The 15,435-nt window shown below is 29.6% G+C and overlaps 2 protein-coding genes across 3 annotated transcripts in view; one reads left to right on the plus strand and one right to left on the minus strand.

The window, feature by feature from the left end:
• Positions 1 to 844, plus strand: part of LOC105677050 (uncharacterized) — a 56,030-nt gene extending 55,186 nt beyond the window's left edge. For both annotated transcript variants that reach the window (XM_067357550.1, XM_012375383.2), the window contains one exon: positions 33 to 844. In XM_067357550.1, coding sequence (XP_067213651.1) covers positions 33 to 109 — 77 coding nt within the window. In that variant the 3' untranslated portion in view covers positions 110 to 844. The remainder of the gene's footprint in view (positions 1 to 32) is intronic.
• A 14-nt stretch (positions 845 to 858) lies between these two features.
• Positions 859 to 2,052, minus strand: Pfdn5 (prefoldin 5). The gene is made up of 2 exons (XM_012375166.2): positions 1,706 to 2,052; positions 859 to 1,306 (listed from the first exon to the last, which is right to left on the minus strand). The coding sequence occupies exons 1-2, from the start codon at positions 1,926 to 1,928 to the stop codon at positions 1,026 to 1,028; spliced, it is 504 nt and encodes a 167-aa protein (XP_012230589.2). The 5' UTR covers positions 1,929 to 2,052; the 3' UTR covers positions 859 to 1,025.
• Between the last annotated feature and the right edge of the window lie 13,383 nt (positions 2,053 to 15,435).

A 15,435-nucleotide genomic window follows, 5' to 3' on the forward strand; every position in this document is an offset into this window, starting at 1 on the left:
GATTTATTCATATATAATATTCTTTGTTGCAGGTAATGCTGCTAAGAATACTGCTGAGTACTTCTACATCACTGCCATAACTACACTGTTGCTCTGCAGCCTGAGATAACATCAATAAATCCGGAATACGTTTTACGTGCATGATTGTATCGAGAAGGGAGTAAATCGTTTGTAAAATTTTGAAATTATTAAATGGGATAAAACCTGAGAACAGAAATCTTTTGTTGAAATAAATATACCGAGCGTATGTTATTCGTGTAAATAGGATAAAAAAAATTTAGTGAATTATCTAAATGTATGCGATCTACATCCGCCCCGCGGGCGAATTTGTAATCCGATAAATAACATGTCATAATTATAATGCAATAGAACACAAAACTGCCAATGATTTGGAAAAATATTGTAATTATTTTGAAAAATATTGTCTTTTCTATCCTCCGATGATGATTTTGATACCTCTTCTGTAATCAACACAATATATCCTGTCATGGTTATAGATAAATACTGTTATATTGTTTATAAATGATTTATTTCGATGAAATATGAATAAACGATTCACCTTCGTTATTTTCATCTTTAGTACTAGCCCATATCTCCTTTAGTATCCCTTTATTTTCAATATAAAAAACATTAGATAATTTAGCAATTAAATAATTTATTAGCATATAACTTGACTATTTCGATCTTATGTAAGAGCGATTATTAGTTGTAAGAAAACTGCTTAGTGAAGAGTATGTTCTAATTTACTAACATAAACATGTATTTCTGTACAAAAATCAATTGTATTGGTTTATTAACTAGTTGAAGTTGAATAAATGAAATACGACAGGGTGATATCACGAAATATGTACACCTTGATTGCACTAAATAAAACCATCTTATTGCTATTACATGGAATTAATTGCATTCATATGTAATATTTCAAAAACATCGGATTCGACAAAAACTTCCAAATACATGTGAACAGTAATGAATCATTCATGAAATGTATATAAAATAAAAGCGTACATTTCAAATTTTATGTTTTATGCACGTCCTGCAGCCTTTTCGTCCCACTGAGTTTGAAGTTTCTTTTCTATTATATCTACTGCTGCTTCTCTCAATCTGCTTTTTTCCATTCCGATCTGCTGGATCTTTTCCATTTGCTCGGTAACGTATTCTACTCTTCTTTTGAAATAGTCCTTTGCATTTTCAATACTCTTTTCTGCATAGTAACCAGTGCCAATGTCTACAATCACATTATTTGCATCTGCCAATTTCCCAGTCACGTACATAGAACTAGTCAAAGGTACTAATATTTCGTTGCCTGTAAATACAAAAAAATTAAAATTATTCTTATTGCATTTAAAAGCTACAATATTTATTAATATTATTTACAATAAAAATTTATAATATTCATAAGTTAAAATAAGAATATAATAATAGCCAATAAAAGAATAAATGGCTACAAGTATAAGCAAATTTTTGCAGAAGTTAAATTATAACGGAATAAAGAAATATTGATCAATGAAAAATTATTTCCCGTTATGTCAGATTATTCTGAGTATATCGCTGCAACTTTTAATAAAACTGGAGTATCATGATTTCTTCTATTTTTATAAAGTATATTCACATTTATACTACCGAAGTACCTATTACATTTCTAACCTTAAAATCCTACTAGAAGCTGATACATTTCAAGAAATGTGAAATTTGTATGACTCACCTTCGGCAGCCGGAGTAATCTTTTCGAGACAAACACCTGATTCCTGAAATCTGCTTTGTGCAATTTTTAAAGTGTGCAAAGAATCCTGAAGTAATTGAAGCTCTTGATCCAAATGTTGCTTAAACATTGTCAATTGTTGCATATTCAAAGTCGCTAAATCCATTGGGCTTTGGACCTTTCCGGCGATTTGTTGTGACATCTTGACGTTATTATTTTCTGCCATAAATTATTGTCCTTGAAATATAAAAGCGATTCAACTGATTCTAGACTAAACTCGCCAATATCACCAAACACGGGCAAAGCACGCACATTCACTCGAACAGCTGCTTATAATATAGTTTGCTAAAGCGAGCACTGGATGGCACCACGTTATACGCGCGATGCATCTGCCATCTCGTGAAAAATTAAATAATTATTTAGCAGATATCATCAGAGGGAATTTTTGTAAACTCTAACTTAGTGATTTCTGTTAGCATTGTTATCTGCATTTACTTCAGAGATAAAATTGCATAACCATATTTTTCGAACTTCGATAAATGACCTACTATGCAGGTACATATGAAGTTGGCTGCGCTACTTTGAATTATCCGCCGTAGTCGTTGCAGAACGCCATGAGTGTCGAACAGAATGTTTGTGTATTTGTGCGTTATTCTTTTGTTGTAAAGTGATAAAAAAAAGTGCGTTGAAAGTGTTGTGCGATTGTTGAATAAGCAGTAATTAACAGTGTAATTGTGAGTGCCATGAAGGGACATCTGCAGCGGAGCAAGAGGAGAAGGAGATCCGAGGGACAGCGTCGGATTAGAGCGGAGCTAATCGTGAAGTAATTTATTTTTCTATTATTTATTATTTACGAAATGGTTTCAATTATATATTTATATCCGCTAAACTTGTAATTCTTATAATTATTCTTGAACTAAATACTTTACTTCTATCTTATTAATTAATTTTTTATTCTATATCTAATGAGTGTTTATAACCTAAATATAATTTTTTTTTAATGTTTATTTTACAGATCAACACTGCAACTCTGCTGCTGCGCGTTGGTGAGTGATACGATCTTTATTTTCTATCTTATTTCGCTATTATCTTTTATGGACACGCTATCAAAACAAAAATATTGAATGCAATTGATGGTTATTACATTCTCTACTGTGCGTGTTAGATGAGGTAAATCATATTCTAAACAATTAAGTACGAGGAATTACTAATAAATATAATTCTTTAATGCAAACAAAAAAAAATCAATACAATATTCTTTGTTTTAATCGTCGAAATTAAATAATTTTAAAGCTATGCACTGAATTTTATTATTATTGTAAAATATGAATAATGTAATTGTAATATTGTATAATGGAATTTAAAATTTTTATGTTTATTTTACTTTATAATTACATAAAACTGAGTGATACAATTTATATAATTGTATTTTGCAATTTTATTTGTATTTGCTATAATATTAAATTATCAATAAATAGTAATAATAATATTTACAATATATTAATATATATATATACATTTTGAAAGTGGAAATAAATGCATGTTGCTTTTGCTATAAGTAGTGATTCATAAAACTTTTACAAAGGCATATTTAATGAGACTTAATATAAAATTAATATTTAATGAAAGAAGATAAATATTTCAAAGCATATATTTTAGCTTATTTAACAATCTTGCATATTTTATTTTAATTTAAATTTTATATATAGGTCTTTAAAGCTTTTTATTAATGAATATATTCACATTAATAGAAAGCTTCAAAGGATTGACAAACCATGTTTTTAGCTAATGTGATAACTACCATAAGCTTTTTGTTTGTATCTATCAAAACCAATATTAGAAGCAAAATGCAATTTGTAAGGAGATTCATCTCATCTCATCTTCTTTAGTTGCTTGTACTTATTGAGTTAGAGATAAAAATATTCCTCCATAAACGGTAGAGAATAATCTGCATAACAAGATCGAAATTAACTCTGGATTATTATATTTCTAATGTACGTTATTACTACTGTGTCATAATTTTTACGAATATATAAATAGTAATTTTAAATATTTATTGTAAATTTGTAAGAAAAATTTAGTCTTAATATTTAAAATTATATTATAAATATTATGAAATAATCAAAACAATATGTAGTTTTTATATAAATAATTTTTTTTTTAACATTGGAAAGTCTTTACTTGAGATCAAATATTTTGCGGCGTCGTAAAAAATACAAACGATAGTAATCTAAGTACTGATAAAAATAAAATATAATTAGACTAATTATCAGTAGGAAATTTCTTAAGCAGCTACATTAATATTATCACTGCTGCTTATATAATAAAAAACGAGCTGCTTATATAATTAAAACGAGAAACGTTGCAATGAGTGTGGCAAAGCAGGATTTGCAGCGGCAATCATTTTTCATATCCATCAATTTAATTAAAAGCTGCAACATTTATATCGCATCGTAACTGAACAATTGTAAAAAGCATACCTTCGCATAATCTCTTTTCCAGCTTTTTTAAAAGCAAACGTTTTTTTCTCTATTTTATATAATTTTTTAATTTCATTATTCGCTAAATATATATGTAATTGATATCAGAGATATCAATTCTTTACTTATATAAGCATAGATTTTAATGAATGAAATATAATAGTCATGGCATATAATCATATGTACGATCGCGTTTTGACAAAAATAAACGAGACGTGTTCCATAATACATTCTGCTAGCGGATGAAATATAGATTACGCGATATTGAGCACTTTATAACTAAAAAAAATAATCGATATTTTAAATTCGTGGAAGATAATGGTGTGCATACAAAATGGCATTGTAATTGTGAAGAGAAAGCCATTGTCTGTATCTATAGTATATGCATTAATGCACTTTTTACGGATGATGCAACGCATCGTTTTTTTAGCATTATGCACTTTATAGCTTTTTACACGTTTTATAGCCTTTTGTTAGCTTGATGTTTAATGTAAATTTTACTTCTTCTCATTTAACAATAATTAAATAATAAAAATTTCGAGATCTTGCAGTGTCAAATAGAATAAAATTTCTGGAAAATAAAATAGTAGTATTATATTTAATAAAGCCATTTCAGTTTTAATAAAAGTAGAAGCATATTTGCGCACTAGATTGTTAGACATTCGCTTTGCACGATCTCTATCCTATCTTCTTTGTCAACTTTATTTACAATAAGAAGGAAAAGGTTAAAAAGAATTTAATAAACAGCTATAAATACTGACTCAGAATAGAGTATTGAATAAAAATCTTTATTAAATTGGAGCAGAAATTTGTAACAAGGAAATCATTGTAGCAAGACAATTGTATATGGACAAGTTAAAGAATTATTAATTACTTTTGTATTATCTGTGGTTTATTTATTTATGATGTGTCAAATAGAAAATATCAAACTACTAATGATCAATGAAATTAGATCTTCTTAATTGCCACATATCCTTAAGATATTCACAGTAAATATTACGATACAGAAAATAATACGTCGATGTACATATTGAACAAAGCATTCCGATATTGAATATCAATAGATAGTAAATTCTTACAATTTCTGCATAAGAATCAATGATGCAGTGACAAACATGAATACCGATAAGAATAGAGAACACTATCTAAGTATTTGGTCAAAGTGAAAAAGACTACTTTGCCACATTTTTTTTTTTTTTTTACATAAATACGTCATTTAATTTTGTCAAGTTCTTAAAAATTGATATAAAGAATATTATAAATTTTAGTTTGTTCACGTATAGAAGAATCAAAATTTAAAGATAAAAAGTCTTCAAAGTCTTAACGACTTGTTAATTGTTTTAAAATAAGCATTATCTTTTATGTATAAATTTATATGCTATAAGTATAATATGTCTCTCTCACTTTTCTGAAACAAAATGCAAACTACAGTACGAGAAGGTTTTATTAATATTTGTTGCAGAAAGAAATTAGAGACACCATTATTGACGCATAACATAAAAAAAATAAATATTAAATTTGTTTATTAATTATTATATTAAATTTTTTATATAAAATTAATTTTTAAAATTTAACTTAATTTGAAATTTGTTACGCTGTACCTTGCAAGATGCAAAACTGTTTCAACAATATTTTACTAGACAGCTTTTTATTCTATTGAATTAATTAATGATGAAGAAAACGCTTAATGAAGAAAAATAGATAACAAAGAGAACTTATCATAAAATAAAATAAAATTTTTTATTTAAATTTCACAGCTGTTTGCAAAGTAATTTTTTCATAAAGATATTAAGTGAAAACCTTTTTATATGTATTTTTTTATACGTACTTTCTAGCACGTTTAGTTTGCCTTTCCTTGTCAGTTGAGCAAGCTTTCATAAAAGCAGTATCACCTCATCGTCTCCGTGGGTATATTGAATATAGAATAAGGCAAATAACTTTATCATCTAAATTTTTTGTTTATTTTGTTTAAAAATGGAATATGATTGGGAATTATATGCTGTATGAATTTAACGCGACCGTAAATCTCACATAATCAGTTTTAATTAATTTTATTATTTTAGAACGTGTTTCATCGTTTTATCGAGATTTTGACTAAATTATCTTGTAAACATAGTATTACTGTAGATAAATTACATATACTTAATATTTTTAGATAATTATTTATAGTACATACTTCAAAAATGTAGAGATTATACCTACGTGAGATATCACTTCTAATGAGCACTATGTAACAGCTAGGACATCAATCAGAAGGACTCAGAATTATCGATATGCAACATTGCACATCTATGCGAATTGCGTATTCAAGTTACTAATTAATGGCAATCAAAACCTACAAATGGACTTAACGTACATACATCGTGTTCTGATAGAGTTATTATGATGAGCTATCACCCTCTGAATATACTAATGCACGAACGATGTAATCCTTCGACGCTTTGGTATAATGATTCAACGGACAATTAAATTGATCATAATACTTTTATAATCTTTAGAAAAACTAGCACGATTGTAATTTTGAAATTATAATAGCCAATAATCGTAATAACTTGCAGCTGAAATTTCTCTTATCCTCTTTCTCTTTTTTCACGATATATTGGCTAATTATCGATTGAGTCATTATAAAGCCCACTTCTACACTGACACTATTCTTGGAGATTTTCGCATAAAAATTTAATAGCCGCTTTTTTAGCTGCACGTTTCGCAACGTTTAATCTATAAGCCCTTTGTATAGTGTAAATTATAAACTACTCGTTTTTTCAATTATGAATTTATTATTTTTTTTTATAATAGATGGCATTTATCAGGTGCAAATTTTAAATCTTTATCTCAACGTTCTTATCTGTTTTTTGTAGAATCTGTACAAAATATCACATTTTCGCTTTATTAGATGTCTCTCATGTGCTTACTAATTAATAATGAAAATATTTACAAAAGATTTTTAAATATTTATAAAAATATTAAAGGTGTCGGTACACAGATGTTGGTTATTACATTTTACCCCCGTTTTAATAAATGATGCAATATGGTTCAAACAGAAGGGTCAGAGGATTTGAAAAAGATTGTAATCTTTCATGATACTATCAAAGACACGTTGCGGCTGTAAAAATATATTAAATAATGAAACAAATTTATGATATTAGTATGATCATGATTAAAAAACTATCATTTTCTACTCTTTCAAATTTTATTAGATACTATTTTTAAAAGTATTGACTAAAATATTGCTATATTAAAAAAAAATTTACACATACGTGTATATTACTATAAAAAATGTTTCCACACATATTTTTTAAAATATAAAACCATTTAAATCACTTCACATTTTTTTATTTTGTAGTTTGTTGTTATTTAGGATTTTAACAACTTTTAAATCATAAGAACTTTTAAAGAACTTTAAAGCTGAAAAATTGGCATGTCAAAAGTTTTGTGCGCATGGTAAAGGAAAAAGCATATCATAACCGCACAAACTTTCGACATCCCGATTTGCCAACTTCAACAGCTCACCGTTTAAAAGTTATTAAAGCGTTAACATTTTGGAATTTCTTCTTTAAATGTCCTGGAAATTTGTTAAATTAGTTTAATTAGTCATTAATAACCCATCATATGGCAATGTCGTACCAGTTGGAATTTATCACTTTTCTTTTCGTAATATGAGTGCGATGTAAACTAGCGATTGTAAACATGCTGCAATAATAATTATGAAAATTGCAAAAAAGAACTTTAAGCTATTAGAGATTTCAGAATTATACAATATCTTTTAAACTATAGAAATAGCAAAGAGTATGCTTATAAATTAAAAAAATTTTTAAAGAAATAGATTTCTTTATGATTAAATTTTGGTTTTGTTAACAATTGAACACATCAATTTAATTTTTCAAAATTTTGCATTTATATTATTAAAATATTCATTTTATGTTGGTTTTATTTTTTCTTATTTTTTTTGTCTAAAAGTTTTACGTTAACTTGAATTATTTCATTAGAATCAGTTATTGGATTACACAAATGTAAAATTTCAACGAGGTTCCATTAGTACATTAATTTCTCCGCGAAACTGCGGACCAAATTTCTATAGTTACTAAATGAGCAACTAAATTTGATTTATACATATTGAAATGTGTATTAATTATTGAAATATGTTATAATTTGTTTAAAAAAAAAACAAGAAACAAGAGTCATCAAGCTTGATTCAATTTCTTCTTTTCTTTTTTAAATTCCCGATAGGGCATGTGCATATAAAAAGACGTTTTAAAAATGGAAAAGAAAGGATCATAGAATTCTGATGGATTTTTCTTTCAGCGTTTTACGCATGAGTTATACATAACCGACAGGTAATTTTGCAAACTACTGCAGTATAAGCTTATATGAAGCTTAGAAATCTTTGTGTCTAAGATCATAAATTCTTGGGAGACGTTTTCTTTCTCCAAAATGTCCTTCAAAATATGCCATCATGATACGCCATGCTTGCTAATGTAGGCATTAAAAAAAAAGTCTGGTTTTTTATTATAGTTAAATAATTATCTATTAGAAACGTAAGATAAATAAAACGTAAAATAAGATAAATCTCCAAATTGCTGTGCCACGAGAATAATTAACGCTGCAATCTTAATCTGAGTGCGGTGGCCTATTTTAGATGGCTTTATATTTAACGTAAAGTTTAATTCGCTCTAACTGCATAGTCTGCATCTCTTTCTCTCTGATTAGCTGATGAAAAGAGAAACAAATTCACTACGCAAAATATATCCCAATGGACTCAGCTTGCCCACAGGACCAATCCGTAACGCTAAGTTTAACATTAACTCGTAAAATTGATATCCATTTTGTAGGAATAAAATGAGAGAAGCAAAATGCTAGATTTCTCGGATAATGATTTCCAAATTTTTGGAGTGCAGCATGAGGATTATTTTCATAGTCAAGAGAAACAATATTGTTAACAATATTTTAACGACGTCGCTTGATGTGCGATGAGGAGAAATCCCTTGAGGGCAACTGTCATGACCAAGTTATAACATATAACAAACTTGATACAATTAAAACTAAATCTCGATAAAAATAAAGAAGTTTTCAAAAAGTTCAGCACGAACAAACTCTCTCTCTCTCTCTTTTGCGCGGTGCTCGATATTACAGCCATTCTTTACAATCTCATCGGACACGAAATTGTTCTATAATCTCGCGCTATCACAGACGGCGTATTTTTCCTCGCATTACTCCGACACACATAATTCTCAATCCGCAGTTGCACTCATATTATGCAATATGAAACTAACTATCATTTGGGAATTTTTCGTTCTGTATTGCATAATGTGTCTAATTTAAAATGTGTAATGTAAAACTTCAGTATTTCTTAAAAAATAAAAAAAAAAAAATGGAATAAATGCATCAATTTGACAAAGTGGTGATTTTAAATAAGTACATTCTTACAATAATAATGCAAAATAAGCAGTTTTGCGATATTGTGTGATTTTCCTTTTTCATCTTATGAAATGATCTCCAGAATTCTCATTCCGTACATCTTCTGACTAAACTAGGTTTTGTCTCATTTATTGCGCTCAAATTTGACTGAACACCATCGCCACTCTGCATACTCTGTCGCATTTATCTACCTTCACGTTGAAAAGCAGCGCTTAAATGTCGAATTACCGCTTGACAGGAATGCAGCTTCGCTACGCGTCCGGTATTTTCTCGCGAAACCGCACCCGCATCTTCCTTTTTTTCTTGTCTAACGTGCGTGCATGCATGTAGGTAATAATTTCATTTGTCCAGTTTACCAGCTGGCGTCGCCAGCGTTTCATAAGGTCGAGGTGAAAGGCGGGCGTGTACGCGCAGCAGTGATTTATTCGCGAACCGCGGACGAGGTGTGTTGTCCCTTACATTTGCAAAACTCAGCGTGGCTCTTTGGATCATGTATCCGCACACGTTGTTACGTATCATTAAGATTATCTAAGCGGAAGCGACTTGTATATGCGCTCACGTACATAACGCAACCTCTCGTCATATATTCAAAACGCTGTATTCAAAACTTTACCTCCCTGTAAGCTGACCAATAGTGGGCGTAGCGACACGGTATATTCTAGTTGACGTAGTCCTCCTCTCGATTCTGTAATTAACTTATGAATAATAAAATATTTAGCGTATATGGACCATTAATCACAGATGACAGATTCTTAATAAAAACTGAAGTTAGAATCATGACATTGCACATTGTTCATTCTCTTTGTGCAATTAATCAACAAACATTCCAGCATCAAGAAAATAAAATGTGTTATATTAAGCGGAAATAGAAATGCAATATAAAACGCAAAAAAAACCGGAAAGAACGAACTACATTATAATACTTTATACACACTTGTGCGGCTGGATGATGTTCACAAGACAATAATTCAAAGTACTAAGTAAAAGATTATTCACACGAGAGGTAGGATTTGCTCTCGCTTCATGCTTTTATTTTCAAACAAACCCATTTGGTTCTACTTTCTGCTAAAAGCATTTGCTTCACTTTAATCCTTTTATTTTTTGTTTTTTTTTTTAGTTAAGTTGTTATTGCAAAGACCACACATTACTTATTTATACAATGCATCCAATTAATTTGTTATACATTATAATATTATAGAATAAACATCCGGAAAACAAACAATACAATAATAATTAAAAAATTGAAGTTTATTATTTTTGTTCACGTTTTACGATGGACTAATTAATGTGAAATATTGCGACGACTTAAGGTAATTGTCTCGCGACAGTATGATTCAAAAGTTAAGTTTTTCATTAAGAAAAATTCAAGTGTAATAAAGTTTAGATATATCATTACATATTATTTAATTTATTATACGAACAATTTATTACTAAAAAGGATCAATCAAAAGTTTAATAATAATTTAAAAGTAGTTAATAAATTAATTTCTTGCGCTTACTAAAGTAAACTTTTGGTTGGGTTTGTCCATACTACGCACTTGCACATGTAAGAATTCTATATTGATTCACATTCGGACAGTTCGAATTTTTTATACATCAAAAAATATCAAAAATCTTACTATATTTCTTACGATTATATCGTTGAAACTAAACGGTCAATAATGCTGTTTTTTTTAAATATTCATATATCTGTATTCTCATGCTATTATTTTCCATTGAAGTCTTAAATGTAGTTTTCAAGAAAAAATTAAAAATATGACGTTAACCTTTTTTTTATTGCAGAACCACTTAGATATTCAATAAAGATATAGTTAAAATTTGAATTAATTTGCAAGAAATTTATTTTATGAGACAACTAGCTTGAAATGTAATATTCATCTGTTAATACCGTAAAGCAGAATCTTGAATCTCAACGTAATAATATTCCCGTCAAACGCTTCGTCGCCACTAAAGAACCCTTCTTCAATCGATGTCACCGTTTTCCTCTTCACAGATCTCGACATCTCGCAAACACGTGTATCATAGCAACCTGAGACGGGGTATAGAAGCGATAGCATTCACTTCTGTTGCGAAGCCGATAGTAGAAGCGACAAACGTGATGGAAGTAAATCGCTCAAAGCATATAATGTACGTCGCGTAAGCTATTTTCGATTAAATTGGGATTTTACACTTGATAATGATCGCGCTATCACTATCGCGCGGATTTAAGGATTTTCACTTATCCTTTATTGCGACTGCAAATTTGCTCTTATCAAATCTCACATCACCACATAATAGCTGTAGCAAGCTATCTTACCAGAAGTAATTTTTCTAATGGCACGTAGTATATCACGTTTCTGTCCCATTAAATTTCAAACACCTGAATACATTTTAATCTTTTGCACATAATTCATATTCCACGCAATTTTTCGCGCATTATTTATAACGCGTCGCCGCATAAAGACGACAGATATTATGCACGATAGAAAAAAATACAGCAACGATATGAGATCATATATATATTTATCGTAAATTCTTCAAAATAGTTGCAGCATCTCTCGTGTGATTTACGTCTTTTAAATTAAATGCGATTTTCCCGCGAAGCCCGTAGCATTACGTATGGACGACAGATGTTTGAGGTTGAATTTTCATTCGTTATGCATGTGAGAAACGGAAAAGGTGGATCACTGAGAAATTAATTCCTTCCGTGTAATCCGATATATATCCGTAGGATATAATCGGTACAATTCTGTGAATTCCGTAACATGCGAGTATATAATTTGCTATCGGCGAGTGACGACTGTCCTTCACACAATGCTCACTCACGATGATTGCGTTCGATAATTCCGTCACGACTTCATGGGAGGGCGATTGAAGGGAAATAGAAAATATCGACAGTACCGTCGTCCGATACAACTACGATACTGCAGTTTGAAAAATGTTCGTTATTTTCCGTTGAAACAAGTTTTTTGTTCCAACAAGAGTGTGATTCGTCCAATTTTCTCACTCGACATTCATTATATCATGTGTTCAGATATCGAGTACACGTCACATTCTCGATCGACAACAAGATGCAGTATTTTAATTCAATTTGTTTTAAACCGCTGCTGCATTTTAAATCGGTTTAATTAAAACATAATGCAATTTTCAGCATTTTTTCTATACAATTATAACCAAAGAATTGACTCTAAGTTATAAAGCATAATCGCGAGTTTATGGCCACTCTGCACGAAAGTAATCATGGTGAGAGCTGCATTTTTATGTTGACTGGTTATTATGCATATACATTTTTATGCATAATATATGATAATATAAACTTTTTGCAATTTGCGATAAGATAACAAAATGTAAATAAAAAATCTGCGGAGATGCAACTTGCAGAGAGAATGCAGAGTTTGTGTAACGTGTTGGTTCATGTTGAGTTTTCTACGGGATATACTGCAATATATTGTCGGGACGCGATATTAAAGTGTATATTTTACACTGTGTTATAAAAGACAGCTTGCGATATAACAGTCCATGTCACGCACTTCAGAGCTCTCGATTTAACCTGTAAAAAAAATTCCTTTCTCCACCAGAATATTATTGTAAACCATCTCGCACGAGAATCTGACATAACGGATGATGGTCCATTGTGCTTCCTGATCAATAAAAGCGAAGGATGTAATAATATATAAAAATATTGTATTAAAGGACACGATATTATTCTTGTCCGCTTATTCTTCTATCGAAAAATCTGTAATTTTAAAATTCATAAAAAAATTGAACATGCGAGATTAAATTCAAGGAGATTACGTAATGCACATATGCGAATCATTGATTTCTCAATTCATGCTTGTATATTGTCATCTAGAAATATGAAAAAAGCTTAAAACAAAAACTTATCTATTTTTAAATCGTCAGTTATCATGACGTTTAATGCCATCTGTCCGATAATTATGTGACGTTAATACCTGGATTTAATACCTGAATAATAAATCATTCCCTTCCGTTATCTTAAATACTATCTAAATCTGCTTCGTCACGAACTGTCTTCCACACCTTTTTTAAATGGCAATAAAAGTGAATTTAGGGAACAAGGGCATCTACAATTGCTGCAATTAAAATGAATTTATGGATATACTGAAAAATTTGATTGCTGCAGTCTTTTTTTGCTGCATTCAATATAACTTTCCAACGCTTTCTGCAACAAATTAACAATTACATATCTAGACCGTCGGTAGTTGTTGTCTAAAATATTTCACGACAATAAAAAGAGGTACAGTGAATACGCGACGCAGTGAAACGAATAATATTTAACTTTTATAAATACATACGGAAATAAGAATTTCGAAATAAAATAAATTTTTTAATTATTTGATAATTCTTAATAACTTTTTAGCGTTAAGATTTTTTGTATGCTTTTTCATTAAACGACATCTTCAATATTTCTTTTATGAAGTTTTTACCTGCATGATGCTTTCAACCATATGTCTATAAAAATAGAACAAACTACGATTGTATCTTCGAAATAATCATGCGAATAGTCATTTGCATAAATAACTAATACACTGGTTTGTAATCGATAAAAAAAGTAGGTCAAAGTATGGTATTATACGGTAATTTCACTCAAAGATCTTAAAGATTCTACTTAAATGCTAATGACAATGACATTACGATGACGTCACGTTAAAGTGACATCAATATTAAATAGTTTTTTCTTTCATGAAAAATATTACGATAAACATAATATTACATACTTACCACATACATACACACGTAATTTTCGTAGTTTAATAAACGTTTTATTTGAACGTTCGACAATAGAAATGCAAAATTGAAGCATGTTCCTCAATTGCTGAAATAATAGTGGAGATTGGTAAGAAAATCAGGTTTAATTTAATAGTCTGCGGATTATTTCTTGCCGCGTTAAATGAATATCGCCATCGCATTTTGATCTTATGCGAGGGAGTGCGGGGAGGCCATTATTTATACGCCTCCGCATCGTGCAAAAAAAGCTCCTGTTCCTCTCATCAAATTTTTTAATACACTAGAACAATACAGACGCGCGCTACGTGCGCACACTCATTATAATAATTTAATAGTTATGAAATCTAAATATTTTAATAAAATTGTTTTTTAATTTTAAATAACCGTCAAAATAACTTTTGCTGTCAAACTATCAAACTGTTACACTTCGAAACTTTGGATATATTCGAGTATCTACTTCTCATGCCTTTTTTAAGAGTGGACTTAAGATGGTCGAAAGGTCGGCCGATGAAACGTTAATGATGAATTCAGAATAAAGAAGATTATAAATCAGCAACTAAAATCCTGCGTTGGCTCTTAATCCTTCTTTTATCTGATTTTTTAATTTTTTTGAGCCGAGGTTGACTATTTTATAAAATTAATATTGCAAATTCTTCTACAATATCAACGTTTCTATGATGTAATGACAGCCTGTGCTCTGTTTTTGTTATCTTCATTTTCAAGCTAGTTGTACTATGCCGCTAAACAAGCTAACAATAAATTTAATGAGAACACATTGTATCGGAATCTGTAATAAAATTGAAATGTAATCTGTTGGTACATGGCTATACATACTGCTTGCATTTGCTTGATGAAGTATACTGAAGAAAAAAGTGTACTGTCTGTATAATAATTCACTTATATATCCTTCACCTTTTATTTCTCATATTTCGCATTTACATCTTTTATCACATAAATTATTATATTTTTTAAATTCAATAATCTCTTTTTTTATTTTAACTTTTAGAGGATCAATATAGTACACAATGCTATGTCTGTATCAAGTTCTATGTCATTTATTTTGATATTTTTATCTACTTTGAATTCAAACGTGCGTATCATGTTGCTAAA

The sequence above is a fragment of the Linepithema humile genome, chromosome 6 (assembly GCF_040581485.1).
Source record: "Linepithema humile isolate Giens D197 chromosome 6, Lhum_UNIL_v1.0, whole genome shotgun sequence".
Classification (NCBI taxonomy): Eukaryota; Metazoa; Arthropoda; class Insecta; order Hymenoptera; family Formicidae; genus Linepithema; species Linepithema humile.

What these genes read in the sequence shown, in the direction of transcription:
- Pfdn5 (XM_012375166.2), bottom strand. Translation starts at nt 1,928, where the DNA reads ATGGCAGAAAATAATAACGTCAAGATGTCACAACAAATCGCCGGAAAG. An exon ending in GATTACTCCGGCTGCCGAAG is followed by an intron (nt 1,307 to 1,705) that starts GTGAGTCATACA and finishes TTGTATTTACAG; the next exon opens with GCAACGAAATATTAGTACCT.